This window comes from Pelodiscus sinensis, chromosome 18 (genome assembly GCF_049634645.1).
Source record: "Pelodiscus sinensis isolate JC-2024 chromosome 18, ASM4963464v1, whole genome shotgun sequence".
In the NCBI taxonomy this organism is placed as follows: Eukaryota; Metazoa; Chordata; order Testudines; family Trionychidae; genus Pelodiscus; species Pelodiscus sinensis.
The window spans coordinates 24,732,920-24,755,153 of record NC_134728.1 but is presented as its reverse complement, the minus strand read 5'-3'; the positions used below and the strand labels follow the sequence as shown (position 1 = coordinate 24,755,153).

At 50.1% G+C, this 22,234-nt stretch overlaps 1 protein-coding gene and 1 long non-coding RNA gene across 3 annotated transcripts in view; one reads left to right on the top strand and one right to left on the bottom strand.

Moving 5' to 3' along the window:
* The window catches only part of EMILIN3 (elastin microfibril interfacer 3), a 24,036-nt gene extending 8,268 nt beyond the window's left edge, over positions 1-15,768 (bottom strand). Inside the window, exons 1-3 of the mRNA XM_075901317.1 lie at positions 15,024-15,768; positions 9,355-9,477; positions 576-823 (exon numbers count right to left, since the gene is read on the bottom strand). Coding sequence (XP_075757432.1) covers positions 576-823; positions 9,355-9,477; positions 15,024-15,217 — 565 coding nt within the window. The 5' untranslated portion in view covers positions 15,218-15,768. The remainder of the gene's footprint in view (positions 1-575; positions 824-9,354; positions 9,478-15,023) is intronic.
* Positions 13,437-22,234, top strand: part of LOC106731938 (uncharacterized) — a 27,022-nt gene continuing 18,224 nt past the window's right edge. For both annotated transcript variants that reach the window (XR_012896556.1, XR_012896555.1), the window contains exons 1-2: positions 13,437-13,683; positions 19,384-19,472. This is a non-coding gene — a long non-coding RNA (uncharacterized LOC106731938). The remainder of the gene's footprint in view (positions 13,684-19,383; positions 19,473-22,234) is intronic.

The following is a 22,234-nucleotide window of genomic DNA, read 5'->3' as shown; positions in this document are numbered from 1 at the left end:
TTTCCGCAAGAACACTGACGATCTTACATGAGATCGTCAGTGTTCTTGCAGAAATTCAAGCGGCCAGTGTAGACAGCAGCTGGCAAGTTTTTCCGCAAAATCATTTGATTTTGCGGAAAAACTTGCCAGTCTAGACACAGCCATTTACTAGTGAATTTTACAGTGCCTCTGACTTTGCCTCCAATGGACCATGCTGCAGTGAGTGTGTGAAACCTAAGAGCCCAGAGCCAACCAACACTGTGCACAGGTGCTGGTGAAAGCTGTTTTAATAGCCCAGGCGAGGGAGGTTCTCAAGCAACTGCAGTCATGTAAGTTTCCTCACGTTGCCCTGCTATTGTGGCTCAAACCGGAGCTACAGGTAATCTTCCTTATGGGTCTACACTACAAAATTAAGTCAACCCGTTACCAAAGTCATGTCGATGGACAGTCACCTCAGTAATTGAAGCCTCTGTCCTTGCAGGCTCTGCTGAGTGCTAACAATATGGCTGACGGTGTCATTGGTTTCTATGAAACCATAACCCGGGTGTGGGAAATCAAAGGCAAGGCAGCTCCCCAGGGAGGGTTCCATCACTCACCATAATGGTTCTTCTTTGGACTTGGAAATGGTTCGGGGTGGATTTGGGGATGAGGAGGAACTCTGGGGCCTGGAAACATCTTGTGGCCAGGAGGAATCTTAGGGCTGGGTCTCTGAGGTAACAGGCCTGGTTGATCGGTGGGGCTGTCATGGCACCCTTCTCCCATGAGTCCTGGGCAGCACCTCCATGCCAGCTCAGTCACAGTCTTGTAGCCAATCTTGTATTTGGGCCTGAAGAAGGTGCGGTACCTTTTTGGAGATGAGGAAGGAAAGGAGAGCAGAGTTACAGGCCAAAATCTAGAGCTCAAGCACTTTGTTACAGAGGGGGTAGCCTGAATCAGCCACTAGTCTTGTCTTTTGAAAGCCTCGTTGAAAGCCACGCTCATCCCGGCATGTTAGGGACGATAAATAATAATGGTTATTGACGTTTCTCTTCCCAGCCCACACACTGTCACGTGGGTGGATGATGCTGTATTTGTCTACAGGCCCCATGCACTGTGCAAACAGAGTAAGAGACAGCTCTCCCCTGTCCCTCTCCATGAACTTGCAATCAGATGGACAAGAAATGGATGGAGAGAACAGGTGGCACGTGCAAAGGATGGCGTATGCACCTTTCTTTTTCTTTGCTGTGACTCTCACTTTGAAAATAAAAAGCCCATAGCAAGGGCAGTTACAAGGGGGCTTCATTTTGCTAGAGGCAGCACAAATACACACTAAGTGACAGCCTCTGTAATAAAGAAAAAAAAACCTCAAAGGAGTTGGTGGAAATGACTCAATGTTACAGAATTTAAAACAAAAACTTTCCCCCAAAGTATTTTAACATTTCCATAGAATTGCACGGGGGGTGGAGAGGAGGGTGATCTCTCCTGCGGAATGTTACAGGACTAGTCTGTTAGAAAGGCTGTATGTTGGAGAACGCTTCTGGAATGGAACATCACCACCACCTGCTCTGTTTGTCCTAAAGTGCTGATATGTTTTAAGCAGTAGGGGGCAGCAGTGCACAGTCTCTGTATTTCCCCTCATGGGAAGCATGGTGGGTTGGGTGGATGTTGTTGTTATAACCCTGTGCCCCTAATTCACCCTGAAAACCCCTCACTAAGGGAGATGGAGTGAGCTTTATAACACTTCTTGACAGCAGATTTTACTGCCCACATTTTACAGAAGGAGAATGGGGGTTAAAAGACGCATCCTAGGGCCCCTTTACAATGGGGTAGAGCTAGTCCCAGAATGCGGACCTGGGATTTAACAACAAGGCCATCTGTCCACACCCTTTACCTTAATCCCACCTCAATACCCTCCCTCCACTCCGCTGCTGAGGTAATGTTGCTAATGTGAATTCAACAGCTATCCTTAGGACAGGGTTAAGCTACTCCCATCACCACCACTTCCTCCCTAGGCCTCATCCTTGTCTGAGTTCCTGTGACCTTGTATGAACTGGGAGCGTGGGAACCAATTGGGACAAAATGAAAATGGACCTGAATCTTGCTTCCAAAGGGTATGTCTACACGGCAGGGCTAAAGTCGAATTAAGCTACGCAACCTGAACTATGTCAATCATGTAGCTTAAGCCGAAATAGCTTAACTTGGCTTTTGGCACTGCCGACACAGCAGGAAGTCAAAGGAAAAACACTCTTCCTTCAGCTTCCCTTACTCCTCGTGAAATGACGGTTACAGGAGTTGGAGTAAGAAGTCCTCCAGCTCGACATTATTTCAAAATAATGGCTTGCAGTGTAGACACGCTCTTTGTTAATTTGGAATAACTAACGTTATTCCGAAATAATGCTGCTGTGAGGACATACCCAAAGTGAGCTGAACCACTGTTAAAGCTGCTCTGAAAATGGAATTGCTGCTCTTCAGGAAAGGCTAATATTTTGAAATTCTCTTTGGTCCAAATTGGCACAAAAAGTTGAAATTTGCCAGAGAATGAAAATTCTAATATATTTCATTTTGGAAACATTACAGTCATCTCAACAAAACATTTTGCTATGATTGAAACATAATCTACTATGTATTTTACACCATTTGTCTATTTGATCAAAAATTCCTCCTAAAAGTTAAGAGCTAGGATCACCAAATTTGGTATACAGCTTCCTCTTGCAATAATTTAAAGCAATGTAAAGGTTTGGTTGTGCCAGGAAAATGGGATGTGCCTAGAATGGGATTGCTTCTCATAGAACCATACAGAAAAGAGACAGAATCGCCAAATCATGTACAGTCTTCAAAATTGACATAACTGAGTGAATGTTGAAAGAGACTGAACCAAGACGAGCCAGAAAAATAGGATGAATTTGGAATAGGACTGCTGCTCAATAAACCTTACAGAAAAGAGAACTTTGGAGTACTGCTCTTTTTGGCACAGTTAAATCGATGTTTAAGATTTGAAAACTGGAAGACAGTTCTACTGGAAACCAAATTGGCTATAGTTCTTTTAAAAAAAAACCATGGCAAATGATAAGAGTTTATAGGGATCAAGGAAAAAAGTACACTTGATGGATTGAGGAATTTCCCTTTAAAAATTACTAAAATTAATTTCATAAACATAACACTGTATTTTTGAAAAATACAATCATTCCCATATATTATGTGCATTTTCCTTTTATTTAAAGAATTAATTGAGTTAAGGACCAGAGCAACACTGGGTAAATCTGCTAGTATATTTCAATTTTTTTCTTTTAAACTTAGTTGAAATCATAATTCCTGTGAACCATCTCCGTTTTGCCGACACAGCATTTCCAAGTGGGAAACATTCAGCTCGTCCGTACCTTTATTAAGCTGGGCCCCTCAGCTTTCCACTCCACCTTGCAACAATTCTGCACGTGGGATGGGGAATGTGCTAACCATCTGTCAAGCACAAAGGGAGATGCCTTTGCCCACCGGGGAGCACTTTATGTTCCAATGTGTGCAAGGGCAGACATGCATTGGTACAAAGGATGCTGACAAGCATGTCGAGGTGAGGTGCAAAGCATGAACTGACACGGACAGCCATGGATTCATGGGCATCTCTCCTGCACCTCTGTCCCTATTCACTGGGATGTGGGTGTGTAGGCTGCATACAGGTAGATGGATACAGGCATTGATTCATATGTATATGGCCAAGGACACACATGGAACCTTGCACCTTCCCCAAAGGGACAGCAACCCTCACAGAGCCGCTTTGGTTCTACTGCTCTCCGTGTGCTTGGGAAAGGAGGGCTTGTCCTTGTTGGTGTGTTTTTTCCAGTGAGTCCCTGGCCACTGGGAAAGGTTTTGTTCAGCGGCTGGTTCCTCCAGCCTCCTTTTGGCCAACTGCCACAGACCGTCACGCTGCGCAGGAACCTGCCGTGAGCTGCTGTTTGTTCAATTGGAAACACCAGCGAGGGTCAGAAAGGGGGAGCAGAGGCTGGAAAAACCAGCTTGCTTTTTATTATTCCTCCCTGCAGAAGCCTCCAAGTTTCTATGGTATTTTTTATAGAGTGTTTAAACCTGCCCGGAAATATCATGGTGCACAGTAAAAGCTGCCGAGCTCAGCCCCTGTCAATAACAACATTGGCACCAGCCATTGCCTCTGCTCTCAGCAGACATTTGGGCTGCAGCCTGTTGCGCTTTTCACTTGGCAGAGGCAGAGGTTGTAAGTGGAAGGAGGGACGCGGCGGGTGAGACGTCCGGCACACGAGGCGCTCCTGTCCCCGCTGCACGGCCCCTCAGCCCCACTCGCAATAAGGAACGCACGGCCCTTCTGCAATTAAGAACCTGACCCCTCCCCACAAGCCCCTGAATGTCAGCAACAGGAAGTATTTATTGCAGCGGGATCAACAGAGCCTGGAAAAACTGCCTCTCTCTAGTGTGCAGCATTCCAAGCTGTGTAAAAAGTGCAGCTGGCCTAGGCAGCCCGTCAGCAAAAGCCATGGAGTTGAGCGTGTGTTTGAAGGGATGCGATGGGCCAGGGAATGTGAGCAGGGCAGTCAGTGGGGCTGGTTACCAACTGACTAGCTAACGGATACGGTGTGCACTGCTGCCCCTACAGTGCAACTTTATGTCGCAGGTCCCGCACACGGACAAGCAAGACCCTCTTTAGCTCACATGGGGGGGGATGAGAGCTAGGTTCTAGCCCCGCGGTTGCAGTGGTGGTGTGAGTGTCATTGTGCAGCATGGTATCAACTTGGAGAGCCTAGAAGTTTTTAAATCCATGTCTGAGTAAGGTGAACTCCTGCCAACCCCAGATGCTTGAGAATGAATTTGGCTAACGATGGATGTACATAAAGAGCAGGTTTTTATGTTTGAACTACTGCTTTCCATCAGAAGGCTTCTAAATGGTGTGTCATAGGCCCTATACTGCTATCAGCTAGTGGAGATTCTCCTCTAGCTAAAGTGGTCAGTACAGGCCTTTTGGGACCAGGGTGGTCTGAGTTCTCCCCTCCCCAATCTCACAGAAATCCCATGCAAGTTACAGAATGCAGCATAGTGGCAACTGTGAGAGTCCTAGTGGTTATGATATTTTTGAGGACGGGGGCAATGCAGGGATCTCCCTGCCTTTGCTGAAGTTCATTCATTCTCCTCCTATTGGATACTGTCAAAATCTCTCAGCCAAGAAGCACAGCAGAGGCTGAGTCCTGGCTCTTGGGATTTGCTCTTAGCTCTGCTGCTGAGCTGCCAGTTGGGTTTCCTCAGGAGCTCAGCATGCGACATGCTGAGTTCAGAGAAAGACCTGGCTTATAGCCTTGATTTGTATTGGTGTAGAGCACTCATGGCTCCCACTGGCTTCAGTGTGAGATTGTGGGGCGGGGCTGCACCTCAGACAATCAGACCCTTAACTTCCTTGGGGCAGCCATTAGTGAGAGAAGGGTGAGATCGCAGCCCTGCTTAGCTATCTCCCAGGATAGTGAGGACAAATTAATGTCCACACAAGTCCTTAGCTCCTTGGATGCAAATGTTAGAGAAGCAGAGAGGAAAGAGTCCAGCCCTAGGTTTGCTGAATAGCAGGGTTTTTTCATTGGCTCATTACTAGATGGCTGGGAGTTTACAAAAACTTTCCTGGTACAGGAAACTGGCAGATTCCCATTGCATGGCCTACACCTTCTTCCCCTCTGCATTTGAATGATGGATGTGGGCAGATCTAAATTTTTCAGTCAAATTGGATTATTGACAAGGTGAAAATGTTCACCAAAATTGTCTCTTTCCTACAGAAATGTTGGACTTTTCATAAAAAAAAAAAACAAGAAAAACTAGACAAAAAGCCAACAATTATCTCCTGACAACTTAAATATTCTGTTCCAGTATCACTGCAGAGTTGTAGTTCAGCTGCTACATGTCCCCATTCTTCTGTAGGAAGTTCCCCAACCAGACTACAACTCCCAGGATTCATGATGTCCAGGGAGTCCCATGATGCACTACCTTCTCTTCACCTTGGTGTATCATGGGAGATGTAGACCAATGAAAGAGCCCAGCTCATAGAAGAGAATGGGAGCGGGAGACACCATGGCAGACATTCCAAATTGAAATGCTTCAGCAAATTTTCATGAAAATTTTTGGCAAAACCAAAATTAATGTAATTTGTATTGGAATTTTCTGCTGAGCCACTCCCTTCAATCTCTAGTCAGTTCTCCCCCAGCCGTTACAGTGTGGTTGTTTAGACTCTTTGCTAGATGAATTTAGGCAGCTTCCTTTGGAAGGGGGAACTTAGTAGGCCACCTCTACAAAGCATGTGAGTTCCCCCAGTCTTGATACCGTGGATAGAGCTGTGTTGGACTGCCTTCCTCCATAGTGGGATAGAGGCTTAGTTTCGTTCCTGTTGCAGTCTGCTGGGATGGGGCTACTGGAAGAGGATCTGAGAGAAGCATTAGTGAGAAGTACCACAGACCACCACACTACAATTGGGCCTTTTCCATTCCTCTTCTGTGTGAGAGGGAGATGGGAAGAGAGGGCAGGTCGGGTGGGAGATATGCTGGTGTGGGAGGAGGCGTGTCTCTCCAAACTGCTGGGCTGCGACTAGATTGGCATGATTTTTCCAGAAATGCTTTTAACGGAAAAGTTTTCCATTAAAAGCATTTTCGGAACAGAGTGTCTAGATTGGCATGCGTCCGTGCCAATCTAGATGCGCTTTTCCGCAAAAAAGCCCCCATTGCCATTTTCGCGATCGGGGCTTTTTTGCGGAAAACAAATCAGAGCTGTCTACACTGGCCCTTTTGCGCAAACGCTTTGTGCAAAAGGGATTTTTGCCTGAACGGGAGCAGAATAGTATTTCCGCAAGAAGCACTGGTTTCAGACAGTAGGAAGTCAGTGCTTTTGCGGAAATTCCAGCGGCCAGTGTAGACAACTGGCAAGTTTTTCCGGAAAAGTGGCTGATTTTCCGGAAAAACTGGCCAGTCTAGACACAGCCCTGGTGTTGGGCAGGACTGGAGGCTGCTCTTCTGCTCCCTAACTGGGACAGAGACTTTGAGTGATCCCTCCCACACAAACTCCTGCCCCTTATGTCCCCAGTAGGAGCAGCTTGCTGGTAGGCCTGGCACATCAGGGCCCCACTCCCTTCTCTCTCCAGGAGGAGCAGTGTGCTTGGTTTATATGGCACCCCCCCCCCTAAAAAAAGAGAAAAAATGAAGAGCTTGTGCCTTGTGAATAGTCTCTGCTCTTCTAAGCAGACGGTGGGGGCATGAGAAAGGGTTCTAGTCCTAAGCACTGTAATGGCTGGGCAAGAAAAAGAAAACCCATGGGTCACCTTTGTCTTGCCCCATGAGTCTGGCTGGCCCAAGGACCCAGTGGCAAGTGCAGAAGGCTGGGTGCTGGGTCAAGGAGACATGGGTCATAGTGCAGGGAGTTCTAGGATTGCACTCCCTCAGGCTGCTTAAGGAGCAGAAGTCATGGGCTCCAAACAGAGCTCTGGCTAGTGCAATGCACCTGGGTCAAAAAGGTGGAGGTCTGTGCTGTCCTTCCCCCTTCCTTGGGTCACTCAGAGACAGCTGTAGGGAATGAGACCAGAGAGCCTCAGCTGATGGCATCAACACCTCGTGATGAGCTCAGGAGCTTGGGAGATAGATGGAGCCATCTAGCAGCAGCCCAGTATTCTGCCTCTTCCAGTGACCAACAGCAGCTGCCTCAGAGGTAGGTACAACTCCCATCCCCAAACCTTGTGCTGGAGAGTTATGCCATGACCTCCTACAAGGGCATGTTTTTTCCTACTCCAGGCAGGTCATGATTGGTGTATGGCCCAAAGCATGAAGGTTTGTATCCCTTCTATTTTAACTTATCTAATGCAACTGTGATTGATGTTACTATCCATATAAATGACTAATCCTATTCTGAGTCCTGCTAGGTTCCTGACTTGAGTGGTGTCTTGTGGCAAGGAGTTCCACAGATCTGACATGCATTGCAGGGAAGAGTATGCCCTTTGATTGCTTTTAAATATGTTGCCTTTTGGTTTTGCTAGCTGTTCTCTATGCTGTAAGATAGCCAACAGGATGTTCTTGGGGAAAGGCAGGATGAACTGGTGGTTGGCATGCTGGACTGGACTCCAAAGACCTGGGCTTTTGGCTGCTGTCCTTACACAAGGCATGCCCTTTCTTTGCCCTTCAGTTTCCTCTTTTGTAAAATGAAACTAATGATACTGATCTCCCCTGTAAAGTGTTTTGAGATCTATGGATGAAAAGTGCATCATACAGGTTGGTTATGATGATTTATTATCATCTGTGTGTTACAAGAAGGAGGAAGAAAATAGTTCTCCTTGACCTCTGAGGATAGAACAAGAAGCAATGGCTTAAATTGTAGCAAGGGAGGTTTAGGTTGGACATTAGGAAAAACTTCCTGTCAGGGAGGTTAAGCACTGGAATAAATTGCCTAGGGAGGTTATGGAATCTCTATCACTGGAGATATTTAAGAGCAGGTTAGACAGACCTCTCTTGGGGATGATCCAGATGGTGCTTGGTTCTGCTGTGAGGGCAGGGGACTGGACTTGATGACCTCTTGAGGTCCCTTTCAGTTCTAGTGTTCTATGCTTCTAGGATTCTGTCTCATTTAGTAATCTGTGTACCTCTAACATGACTGCCCAGTTCTCTCTCTCACCCATCCCCGTCCTTCCCATCTCTCCTAATTCAGAAGTGCCTTAGCTCTGTCCGCCTGTCTCTGAACCACCTTCTGCTGCCACTGTATATTTTGGACCAGGCTGGCCGGAAGTGAACACTGTCTACAGGGTTCTGTTCATGACTTCACTAATGTGAGGCACTGTGTGATCCTGGGCACCTTGCTTCACCTCCCTATATTGCTGTTTCCGACCCGTCTAATGCAAGAGTGCTGAAACTCAAATGGAAAGTCATTGCTTGGAAATCCCTGGGGAGAAGGAGCCCCATCCAGCATGCCATCCACAGGACCTCTTTTTCTGATCCAATTTCCACTGCCCCCACATTCCAGAGAAACAAACCCAATGCCCACTCATCTTTAGTGTCTGCTGGAAGCCAGATAACTTCATCCATGCAGGCTGCATGTGGCCTAGCCCTGGGGCCAATGTTCCCTCTAATCTCTTCTTTCCACTCATGTGTGGAATGAATTTTTATGTGCACTGAGATGTGTGGATGTGCACCACCAATAGAAACACAAAACCTAGCTGTGGGCACTCTGTTAATCAGCTGGGCCACATGTGAATTTCTCCTGAGTGGCCGCACAAGTGCCCAGCTCACAGGCCACACTGCCTGGGACTGTGGCATGAAAGCAGTGCGCTCGCATTTCCATACATGCTGCGCTAGGGCAAGCATTGAGTGTGAACAGCCTTGGGATCCCAGTATGCCACACACATGGTTATGTCCAACATGTACTCACAGGACTTTCCCTGGGCACTTGGGCCCCCAGCTGCACTTGTGATACTCTGCCTTCACGTAGCTCTCCACCCCGTCCTGCAGGGTGCACGTCACATTTCTCTGCACCACGTAGGCACAGTAGCTCCTGCGGGGGAAACAAAGCAGAGCACATTCAAAGCCCCGTCAGGAAACAGCAGCCAGGAATCCCCCAATAGGGAAGGAGAATGGGGCATTGCTACCAAAGCCCATTTCCAAGGGAGAGACTCAAAAAACCCTCCAGTCCAGAGTTTACCTGCAACTGTCTGACATTTGCTATGAAGATTTCTGCTGGGGTTAGGCTGCTAGAGGGCTCCCTCCACCTGGTCATTCACTTGGAATAATGAATTAGCTAACACCACTGACCTGGAGAAGTCACAGCAAGAGAGCTCAGAGTGGAGGGGACCCCTTACTACCCACACCCAGTTGGGTGCCAGGGTCCGAAGAAGGAACGGGCATAGCTGAACATTGCCTGGATTACGTGTTGTGCTCGGCCTCAGCATTTGCTAACCTGAAGCATCCTGGTGACCACTCTAGTTAATATCACACCACACATGCCTGGGGATGGAGGGCCTTGCCTCGTGGGCACCAGGCCATGTGTAAATCGCTGGGGCTACAAGCAGGAGCTGCACTGTAAAAGTAGTGATGGACACATTGGGTCCCAGGAACTCCTTCAGCACAAGCCCTGAGTCTTGCCAGCAAGGAACCACCCTCCGAGCTTTACTGATCACTGTTTCCCTGCAGGGAGGGTTCATCTGTTTGGTAGGAGACTATCCATGGGCAGAACTCTCCCTGAGTCTCTGGGAGCTCCACCTGCCCAGGGCTGGCAGGGTTGGGCTGTGGATGTTCATTTTCGTGTACAGTACCTGGATGTCTTGGCTCAGGCTTTCTTGGGATCCGCAAGGCTTTCTAGTTCTCTGGGTCAGCAAGACCACAAGGGCGCTCGCTTGCCTTGAATTTTGGTGCTGCTGCTTCCCTTCCTGGCTGTGACTTGGCAGTGAGAACAGGCAAACAAGTCAAACACTTTCAAAGGTGTTAGAAGCCCCAGGGTTAGGTGTCAAGTATCAGAGGGGTAGCCGTGTTAGTCTGAATCTGCAAAAGCGACGAGGAGTCCTGTGGCACCTTATAGACTAACTGAAGTGTAGGAGCATAAGCTTTCGTGGGCAAAGACCCACTTCGTCAGATGCATCTGACGAAGTGGGTCTTTGCCCACGAAAGCTTATGCTCCTACACTTCAGTTAGTCTATAAGGTGCCACAGGACTCCTCGTCGCTTTTGCAGGGTTAGGTGGGCTCTCATTAAATCAGGCCTTGTTCTCCTATGCCTGATACACTGCACAAAATCTTCTCATGTGGGATCCTCACAGCCATGCCAAGGGCTTTACCCTTTGCTTGAAATAATGACAAGAAATCCATTCTTCCTAGCTCTTCACCCACATGCTCCTGGCTGCAACTTAAGTGCTGTCCCAGACAAACATAAGGAAGTATGATAGCTGATATATCTACATTGCAGTAGGGTCTGAGGTCTCAGTGCCAGCATTTTCCACAAGATGGGCATGAACACCTCCATGTATCTCTTGTCCGGATCAAGAGGATGCAGTGAAATTTCTGCCCTTCTCCAGCAAAGCATGAGAAACCTGGGACTGGCTCTCTTGGCTCTGAGCTCAGCAGCTTTGCAGAAGCTCAGTTCTGCCTCCTTCGAATGTTGGCTCTCTAGGGTTGGCGTCCTGGGCTGCATGACAGATCTGAGCTGTCTGCTTCCCCATGCATTGGCTCTTTCCTTCTCCTAACTCCCAGGAGAGGATCCCAGAGCACAGGACTATCCCTGGCTGTGGCATTTCCCAACACTTTGTGTCTAGGTGCCTGAAGCAAGGGCTCCGTCTGTGGGCTAAACCACTCAGTGTTGGAGGTGAGTCCCACAGTTCCTCTTCTGGCAGCTAGTGTCCACTCCAGAATAAGCACAGAGCTCAGGTTCCCCTGATCCTGGGTCCAGCATTGCTCTGAAACTTTGCCTGGCGATGTAGCCAGGACTGAACCATGTTCTCCACGGCTCTGCAAATGTCCAGGGCTTTTGCATGGCTTAAGAACATGATTCAGCCGTAGTTCATTCCACTTACATTACCAGGCTGACTCGCCTCTTAGCATTTCTGGGTGACAACTATATGTCAGGCAGATCTTTCACCATGGTAGCTCCTATGGTGGAGGTAGGGTCTTAGAACATCTCAAGTGGGTTATGCTTGGTTCCATGTCCAGTGAAGACCGTACCACAGGCTGGGGTGGGAGGCAAGGACCATCCACCTGCCTTATACAAATTCAGTAATGGGCTGAATGGGCAGCTTGCTCCATTGGAGTGGAGCATGGTTACTGATGATAGTAAAAAGAGGTCACTTCCTGTGCAGCTCTTGCTAGGAGCTTTCTTTAAAATGGGCGATTGAAAAGGCAGGGCCCTCTGGCTGGAGGCACAACGCCTTCTCTGAGCAAGCTGCTGGGTGAATCAAATGGTACTCCAGTTGCTTCCACTTTGGATGCCCAATTGGGCAATTCTGCTTTGACATGTTCTTTCTTCATTGTGGGAACGTGCTGCCAAGTAACAGAGCCGCTTTGATTAATGTGCAGACTTGAATCAAGCATAGAGGAATATGGGAGGCAAGAGAGCTAGAGCGGAATGGAGCAGCAAAGACGACTCCATTAGAGTGGGTGCCGGAGAGAGGGATTGAGGTCAGCCAAGCCAGGCACCCTGGGAAGGGCACAGATGTGGTGCTAGGACAGATGGACTCTGCTGAGGCAACTCTAACAAAATACTGGGTTGTGGGAGAAGCAGATGGGGAGGTGCTGAGAAGTTCAGAATGCATGGCCGAGATAGCAGAGCAGTGCACACGAGAGGGATTAAGGACACAGGGATGGAGCAGATGGCATGGCGGGGGAAAAGAAGGTGCAAGGATAAAGCCGAAGGCTGAGATGCATACAGTGGGTCAATGGGATAAAGCAGATGGGGATCAGTGAGTTCATGGGTTGGGACAGTGAGGCAACCAGCTCTTCAAATGGGAAATGGTTTCAGTTCCATGTGAGGTGTTTGAGGGTCTCGACCTCATTCTGAAGACACCACATTATTCAGGCCTGCTTCGGAGAGAAGGGCTAACCCTGCAGGGGCTGAGCCCGTGTCTGGAAGGGCAGGGGGAAGTCAGTCAGCACTGGTACAGAGGTTAGGGAGGGATGTGTAGTCTCCTCAGCCCTGTCTGCACTGTGCCAGCCTACAACTTGTCTTATCAGGACCTTGTTTTCATGACCATGACACTCATCCCAAAGTATAGAGACTAGGTATCTGGATTATGCCCGGCACAGGCCAGTCTCTCAGCTCCCTAGAAAATGAAGGGAGGAGACAATCCAGCTCTTCCATCGAATGGCCTGAAGGAAGCTGAGTTTCATGGATTCATGAGCCAGAAGGGACAGCCTAGCTCCTGAAGACAGATGAGCTGGAGTGTGGGGGTGGGGGGAATGGGAAGTAAGGGAAATACTTCCTGGATGGGTTGTATTTTCTAACAGAGCACCTACCCCTAATCCCTGCAAGACAAGCTTTGCTTGGTGATAGTTGCTTTGCCCACCCAACTCTCTGTAGAACTTGTTATGAGTGATGTACCATAAATATTTGGGTGTAAATACCCACGCTGCAGCATTAAATGGAGTTCTTGCTGGTCATGCGCTGTATGTAGCTGGTGACTTTTCAGAATGAACTTTGTACCTGGGCTAACATACAGGGCCATCCTTACCCATATACAGCACCTGAAACTGTGGGGCACCACTAGGTGTTAATGTCCATCCATCCCCCTCTTCCTGGTCTGGGGCTCTGTTTTCTGCAGGGGAATCTAGTTAACTTCCAAGTGACAAGCCTGCCAGAGCTATTAGCAGAACACTGAACCTGAGAGAGAGCCATTCAAAATGGAAATGAAACCACGTCACCAGCGTTTGCCTACCCCAGGTGTGTACCGTCCCTTTCTGAATTTCCCGTTAGCCAACAGAACCAGAGTTTAAAATTTGCTCTACAAATATTTCATGAGTGTGTTGCTGAAGACCATAAAATCGCATCTCTAAAGCATCGTCCTCCGGGCGTGGGGAATGGGGCAGCAGCTTCATAGCACTGCTAGGCCCCACCAGTGCTAGGGGCGCCCTGCTAACCTGAGCCCGGCCCCAGGCGTACAGCCCCTCTCCCAACCCGGGCACCCTCGTGTCATTTCAACATGAGCTGTAACCACTTCGCGGCCGGGCGGCGGAGAGCGCAGCAGCCCGAGTGTCCCTGGCGCTGACAGCCCCGAGGCAGAGGTGAGGGACGGGCGCCCGAGCGAAGGAAGCCGGGGGGAGGTGGGGGACCGGCGCCCGCAGACACGCGGCAACTCCCTCCCCCGCCAGGCAGGCAGCGCTGGCAGCCCCCGATCGCACAGAGCTGGGCGGGCTCCGGAGCCCGGTCCCTGCAGCCACCAGTGGCCAGCGGCTCCCGAGCGCCCGCCCGAGCGGCTCAGCCAGTGTGAGCGGGGCGGGGACCCCGGCTGCGTGGAGCGCTCGTCTGCGGGGTCGCTCTCTGCGGCCGGGCTGCTCGGTCCGGTTCCTGCGGCTCAGCGGCTCTGGCCGCACAAGCCCCCCTGGAGCAAACGGACGGGGGGGGGGGGGGCAGAGTTTTGTGCGCGGGAGTGTGTATCTGTGTGTGTGTGCGCGCGTGTCTCTGTGCATGTGTGTCTGTGCGCTCGCGCGCGTGTCTGTGCGCTTGTGAGTCTCTGCTTGTCTCTGTCTCTGTCGGTGTGTGTACGTGTGTGTGAGAGAGAGTCTGTGTGTGTACGCGTGAGTGTGTCTGTGTGTCTCTGTGTCTCTGTCGGTGTGTGTCTGTGTGTGTACGCGTGAGTATGTCTGTGTCTGTGTGTACGCGTGAGTGTGTCTGTGTGTCTCTGTGTCTGTCGGTGTGTGTCTGTGTGTGTACGCGTGAGTGTGTCTGTGTCTGTGTGTACGCGTGAGTGTGTCTGTGTGTCTGTGTGTCTCTGTCGGTGTGTGTCTGTGTGTGTACGCGTGAGTGTGTCTGTGTCTGTGTGTACGCGTGAGTGTGTCTGTGTGTCTGTGTGTCTCTGTCGGTGTGTGTCTGTGTGTGTACGCGTGAGTGTGTCTGTGTCTGTGTGTACGCGTGAGTGTGTCTGTGTGTCTCTGTGTCTCTGTCGGTGTGTGTCTGTGTGTGTACGCGTGAGTGTGTCTGTGTCTGTGTGTACGCGTGAGTGTGTCTGTGTGTCTCTGTGTCTGTCGGTGTGTGTCTGTGTGTACGCGTGTGTGTGTCTGTGTCTCTGTGTATGCGCGAGAGTGTTAGTCTGTGTGTGTGTGTGGGGGGGGGGGTTGTTTCCACTCTGAATCCCGTTCTCCTCCCCACCCCGCCCCGCTGTCCTGCCGGACCGAGCGCGGCGCACCGCAGCCGGCCCGAGACACCCAGAGTCCGTCCGCCGCAGCCCGGCTTTGCGGGCCGGCGCGTTCGATCCAGCCCCGTTTCCACCGGCAGTTCGGAGCCTTCGCTTCCATCCCCCCACCCCGCCCGCACCCCTTCCCCGCCTGGGAGCCAGCGGCGGATTCCCCCTGCAGGCGAGACCGAGCCGAAAAGAAAGCGCGGAGCCCGGGCCGGATTCGCTTACTTGTGCTTCCCCGTGGGCTTCCCGGGGCTGAGCTGCGGGCTAGATCCGGAGGTATAGAGGCTGTAGCGGTTGCTGTAGGAGACGGGGGCCGGGGCGTGGTAATAGGTCCCTTTGGCATCCGTCAGGGAGCCCAGCGCCCCCAGGCAGAGGTAGGAGACAACCCAGACGAGAGATTCTCCACGTGTCCTGCTCATGTTCCTTCTGCCCAGCCCAGGGGACCTTCCTCCTGCTCGCGGCTGAGGACCACAGGCGGCTCTGCTGCTGGGCTTGGAAACGCACAGGATCCGGCAGCGGGTTTGCTTGAAGGCTGGTTAAACTCCCCAGTGAAGGACGGAGGGGGGGGGGGGAGAGGAAATCCTACAGACGGGGGGAGGGCAGCAAAGGGGAAGGAGAGCGCCCCTGACCCGCTGCCCGCTGGAGAGGCAGAGGCCGCTGCTGCTGTCCGCTCCACGGCGCCTGGCTCGCTTTTGTACCCTACTTGCAGTTCCCCTGCCGCTGTCTCCTCACCAGCCCCAGCTCCACGAGGACAGGGGGAAAGGCGGGCCATCTCCCTGGATTAGCATAATATCCCATCCATCTCCTCCTCCTGGCTTTTGGGAAGCTCCCCCTGCCAGAGAGGGAGCGAGCCCCGCTGGGCAATATCGCACAGGAGAGAGCAGCGAGGAGGGGGAGAGAGATGCAGGAGGTGGGCAGAGGGACCGGAGAAAAGGAGACAAAAGAAGGGAAGGGAGTCCGGGGAGAGATTTATAGACGTGTCAGTTTCACTCTTCAGCATCAAATCTTGCATTGGAGCTGGCAAGCTCAGCTGGTATCCCGGACCAGCCCTCCTGGAGGGTCACCAGAAGAAGAAGGGAGAGTGGGGGATGCAGGGGGGAGCCATTGGCCAGAATGAAAGGCCTTGATGAGGTCCCAGCTCTTCACCCCGTTAGGTATAGAGAGATGACCTGTCCTGGTCTCTGATGACAAACTGTCATTTCTCATCATCAGTAACCACTTAGAAGAAAGCAATTGCCCACCTCTGGGGGGAGAAAAATGAATCAGTTAAATTGATTCCAGTTTCAGTCCCAAAGCTGGTCTGTTGCATTTCCCACAGCCCTACGTAGATATACATCAAGGTGGCAGGAGCATCTCCACATCTCTGGTGGTACCATGGGTCTAGTGGGCCCGGATAGTTTATGACATTTCTATGTGGCTCCTGATTCCCATGCTGCGGTTGGCAGATTCCTGTTGCCACCTGGTCTCAGAGCTGAGCATGGAGACGACACCCCTGGTGCATGGAGGTGGCAGAAATTTGGATTTTGAACTTTTCATGTGGCTGAGTTTTGAGACTGGTGACGCCCATTTTATAGCTTGCTAGGTGTAAACCCATTACTTTTGGTTGGAACTGGCAACCAGCAAATTGATTATTTTTGTCTCCTTGCTTATTTTTAAAGGTGCTCAGATACCTGGGGGGGAGGTGGAGGGGATGACCTATGAACCCACATAGGCTAAAACAGACTCTGTCATCATTGCTCCAGGTGGGATGGATGAAATGTAAATTTCTCTTACACCAATAAACCATATGCAACCAAGTGTCTTTTCCCATGGGAATTTCTATCGCAGGTTTTCTGAGTACTCTAATGTTCCCTTCTCTGCCCTGTACTTTGTAGTGCAGAGAAAGAGATTCTCATTACCCTCCCTTTCTACTTCCTAAACTCACTGTCCTCAAGTGAGACTTGTCAGTGACCGTGAACTAATCTCCCTGAAATCCATTCTGCAACCTGAGGTCACTGTCCAAACACTGAGCTGTTTCTTGCAAAATAACACTATCTATAAACCCCCGAGTTACTTGTGACTTTCCCAAACCTGTGTGTTCTTGACAATGTGGTCAGGCCAAGCAGAGTGACTTTCCTGGGGTGGCTGGGGAGAGGATGGGTAGGGAGACCAGAGGAACTCTTTTTTCATGCACATAGAAACTTTCCCCTTGAATTCCTTTAACATGTAGTCAGGGAATGGACAACAACACCCCTGCTGTCCAGCAGAGGTCACTCCATATTACTGGAAAGGTGAATCTGTGAGATTCCAAAACTGGTGGTGACAGACGCGATAGTGTCATATAACAAACAAGCAGTAGGGGCAAAGACTGTGCCATGCCTCTGGGTGGAAAAGTGAGAAACAGTTTGGAGACAGGGCAGTGTGAGGGGAGAGGGATCCAAAACACAGGCATGACTGTCCTGGGAGAGAGGCACCACGACACAGAACGGGATAAACATGATATTTGTGCGTAAAAGCTTTCTGTTAGGTCAGAAATTAATACAACATGGTTGGCAGCAGAATTAAAAACTGATGGGGCCATAGAAAGTCAAGGCGGGACAGGGAGAGAGGAGGAAATTCATGTGACAAATCAAGTGTCCTTTTGAACTGCCATTTTCACTGGATTCCATAGTCATCTTCATTCATACTTCTCTGTAGTGTTGCAGCAAGTTGTTAAGCAGTTGCCAGGTTCCACCTCTGCCTTGTGATTCCTGCAATAGCTTGGCAATAGATGAGGAGATGATACCTACCTACTTGCTACATTTCAAATATGCTTTGGTCTCTTGTAGGATGGGCGCTCTATAAAAATAGCATAAAACCAGAAATCCATTAAAGTTGCGCCGTTAAGTGCTCAAAAACCAAAGTTTAAGAGAGTAAGTTTGCACACGTGGCCTTACTCTCTGCCCCTTGTGTGTCTGCATTATGGTACAGACATGAATATCTGTGTACTGCACATATGTATTTAAGGTGGTGTGGCAAAAGGTCTGAAAATACTGTATTCTCTGAGAAAAGTTTGTGATGTGATTAAAGACCGTATTGTAATGAATATCCAGGGCAGGGAAAAGTTAATGTTGCTTCTGTAATCTTAACATTGCCTTTTTGTGACTTTTGGGTGATTACTGTGCAACCAGGGCCGGATTAAGAGGGGGGCTAGCCGGGTAGCTGCCTGGGGCGCCAACTTATGGGGTGCATGACACATGTGCGGCTCCGCCCCCAGGCGCCAACTTATGGGGGGCGCCAACTTATGGAGGGCGCCTGATGGCAGGTGTAAGGGGCGCTGCGTGCCCGGCTGCACGGTGCCCATTAGAGCTGCCATCAGGAGCTGCGCGCCCGGGGCAGGGGACCACGCAGTGCCCCTTAGAGCTGCCATCAGGCGCCGCATGCCCGATTGCAGCTGTAAGGTGTGCAGCGCGCTGGAGGGCGGGGCTGCACATGCGCTGTGTGCCTGGGGGCGGAGCCGCACATGTGTCATGCACCCGCTGCCCGGGGCACAGAAATGGCTCTAGCTGGCCCTGTGTGCAACCTTAAGGCCCGATCCTGTAACAGGCTCTGCACAGATACAGGGCTCTACATGAACAGCATCAGGTTTAGGACCAGGGCCCCAGTTTGCTAAATGGAATTTCCTAGGGTTTTGTTGTTGTTTGTTGTTTTTAAAGAAAAAGGATAGAATAAAGAGATTTCTTAATGTGGAACTAATATCGAACTGTGCAGCCTTCTAGCAGATGCTGAGCCTATGCCCAAAGAGGTTGGAGCATAAGCTTTCGTGGGCAAAGACTCACTTTGTCAGATGCAGCTGATGAAGTGGGTCTTTGCCTACGAAAGCTTATGCTCCAACACTTCGGTTAGTCTATAAGGTGCCACAGAATCTCCTCGCCGTTTTTGCAGATTCAGACTAACATGGCTACCCCTCTGATATTAAACTGATGCTATCTGATTACCATCTGCTGTCTGGGGACCAGCTCCTGAACTGGTGGAAGGTTGGAATCCGTGATCTCACAGATCTTTTCCATCTCTAAGCATTGTGCTCCTATGGACTGACTTATTCCAGAACAATTGGGTGTACGGATATGATGCAAAAACAATTAGGAGTCCTGTGGCACCTAAAAGACTAACAGATTTTTTTAGGTGCCAGCTTTTGTGGGTAAAAAACACTTTGTTAGTTACATCTAACAAATTGAGTTTTACCCATGAAAGCTTATGCCTAAATTAATCTGTTAGGGTACGTCTACACAGCAGCGTTATTTCAGAATAACTGACATTATTCCAAAATAATAAAGAGCGCATCTACACAGCAAGCCATTATTTTGGAAATAATGTTGAGCTGATGGACTTCTTACTCCGACTCCTGTAACCTTTATTTTGCAAGGAGTAAGGGAAATCGAAAGGAGAGTGTTCTTCCTTCGACTTCCTGCTGTGCAGACAGCACCAAAAGCTGAATTAAGCTATTTTGACTTCAGCTATGCAATTGACGTAGCAGAAGTTGCGTAGCTTAATTCAACTTTTGCCCTGTTATGTAGATGTACCCTGAGTCTTTAAGGTGTCACAGGACTCCTCGTTGTTTTTGCAGATACAGACTAGCACGGCTACTTCCCTGAGATTGGGCTATGATGATGATTTTTCCATTGGGAGCACAGAAAAGTGTATTTGTTCCCGTGGGTAAGTCCATATACTTTTTGTCTTTGTGGAAGCAGATCACCTCGAGTTTCAGGGAATACTTGCTTGTGTAGGAAGGGACCCCAAAGGCTTTACAGCTTCAGTGTATGAGCAATAGCTTCTGCTTTGCATCTTAATCACTATCCCCAGAGCTTGGTTACAGGCCTCAGCAGATGTAGGCCCAGATTTGTTCCCTACACGAGGCTGGCTTTGCCGTGGGTGAGTTGAAGGGCTAACTCTCTCCTTATTAAGGGACCAGCTGTGGCTTGTTAGAAAAAGGGAGACTAGAAGGAGTGGAGAATGGGAGAGGGAGAGAAGCGGAAATAGTAACCAGCATACCACAAGGAGACAGAAGCGTTAAATCAATAACTACAGACCAACCAGTGGCAATGGGTCAATGTACTTCCAGATTTATGACACGCTGCTCTTCTTCCCTCTGTTCTCTACATAAGGCGGGCTGGGTAAGCCACCTACACGCTAATTTCACAAGTGACTGCCGCCAAACAGTGACCCGTTCTGCCTGGCATGGCTTTTAATTAGCACCTGCATGGCCTCATCAGCTGAGTAATTGCTCTGTTCATGGGTCAACAAGCCAACGGCCTCTGACCTCCCATTCCCGTCGGGGTAAAAGGGTTTGTGTGCACATGGGGTGGAAGAGACAGTCTCGGTGCAGGTAACTTATTTGCCTGGACAATGTGTTCTGCTTCAGACCAGCACTGGTGCAGGATCTGTAAAATGCTCCTCCGGTCCTGGGGCCCAGGCATTTCCTCAATACTCCTCATTCCTGCCTCAAAGCTACCTGTGCCATTATAGCCCTGGGCCATCAAACAGGTCAGTCAGTGCATTTCATGCCTTTCCTGCTGCACCCCGGATCAGGTGTTCCACACCGGATCAGGTGTCCACATGTCCCGCACATCTGTACTGACACACAGCAGTCTCAGGTGTTGCTGTCTTGGCTTTTCACACAGCTCAATGCAACTTCTTGCTGGCCCACCAGCCCATTCTTCAGCTTCCGTGCAGCTCTGCCAATGCTCCTCATTCTTGGGCTGTTCTGGTTTGAGGCTGCCTCCTCGCTTGCCAATGCCTCTCAGTCCTTCCCAACTGCAGCCCTCTTCTGTTCCCATCTAGCTGGACTTCTGCCTGACCTGCTGCACCCCCTGGTATTCCAGGCTTGGGGCTCACCTGAAGCTCTTCTGTTGCTCATCAGTCTTGGCCTGCAGCACTGGTTTCCACTGCCCTGTGATGCTCCAGGGCTAGCTCTCTCTCTTCTCTAGGTCTAGGCAATGCTGACAATGAGCTATGGTACGTGGTGGTGTGGTGATGCGGACAGCCATTCTCTGTTCCCTAGGTGATGTGAACAGCTGTTCTCTGTCCCAGAGTAGGTGAACACCCCAACATGGGAGCTCTCCCTCTTGACCCACCAAGGCAGAAAATAGAATAAAACAGAATAAACAAAAAGATAATTTCTCACCCTTCCCATTTGGGCGTTTACCCTTCCATGCTTTTCTCTTGGGCCACTTATCAGGGCGACTCTGTCTCTCACCTTTCCCTGCCCTCTCCCTGCCTGTGTTCTATTGTACTGTGTTCTCTACCCTCCCTTCCCTCCTGACCCCATGAATGCTCCCAGGACTTTAAATATCCTTGCTGGTCCTGTCAACTTGTTCTCTCCCATCCATCAGTCTCCTCTGCTCAGAGATTGACAGGGGAGGCTGTTTCCAGTGATGCCAAGACAGGAAGCCAGAATCTACCAGATGCAGCCAAAGGGCAATGACAGCCACTGTAGGAAGCGTAATCCAATATGACTCTGCCTTGCAATGCAGGTGTATATTTTTGCACAGAACATTACTATCTTAGTGCCATTAACTTACATGGGGGCTACAGGTGCTCAGGATTTCTCTCCAAGTGTGGGAATTTATGGGGGAGAATGTGAACTGATAATTTGGAAGAAGAAAAGATTTCTATAAGGCTCAGATGGCAAGTTTGGGCTTGAGGAGGTGGAACAGTTTTGAGTGTCCACACCACCACTGCAATGGCTGTGATGCAGGGAGGTGAGGGAGCTGAGAGCTCTTGCTTGCCATCTGTAGTAATATTTCTGATTTGTTTCTGGTTGTGTTCACATAGCACCAGGTGCTTTCTAAGAGAAAAGGAGGCTTGGTGCCCAGCTGGGCTGTTACCCTAAGGGGGCGTGGCAGTATGACTGGTAGCTTCAAAATGCTCAGGGATGGTAAGACAGCGTAGAAAGGGGGCCTGCTAGGGGCAGTGCTCATTTGGAGCCCAGAACACTTGGGCTCACTTCCTGATTCTGCCCCAGATTCCTTGGGCAAGTCACTTGATCTCTTGGTTCCCCATCTTCCTTTCTCCCCTACATTGTCTAGTCTATTTAGATCAGAGGTGGGCAACCTGTGGCCCAAAGGCTACGCACAGGGGAGCTGAGAGGATTATCAGGCCCCTGGCAATGGGTGTGTGTGTGGGCGGGGGGGGGGGGGGAGCTGAGAGGATTAGGCCCCTGGGCAGTGTGTGTGTGTGTGTGTGTGTGTGTGTGTGTGTGTGTGTGTCCATGCTCCCGGACAGGATAGGGCCTCAGGTGGAAGGGGTGGGGCTGGAGCAACCAGCCCTCAGCTTTCCTGCCGTTATCTCTCACAGCTGACCAGTACGTGCAATGCCGGGCTCTGGAGTGTGCCATGTGGTGCTCCACAATGATTCTAAAGGGCCCAAGGATCCGGTCACTGCCACTGCCACAATAACAGCGACTAGGAGCCCTGGGC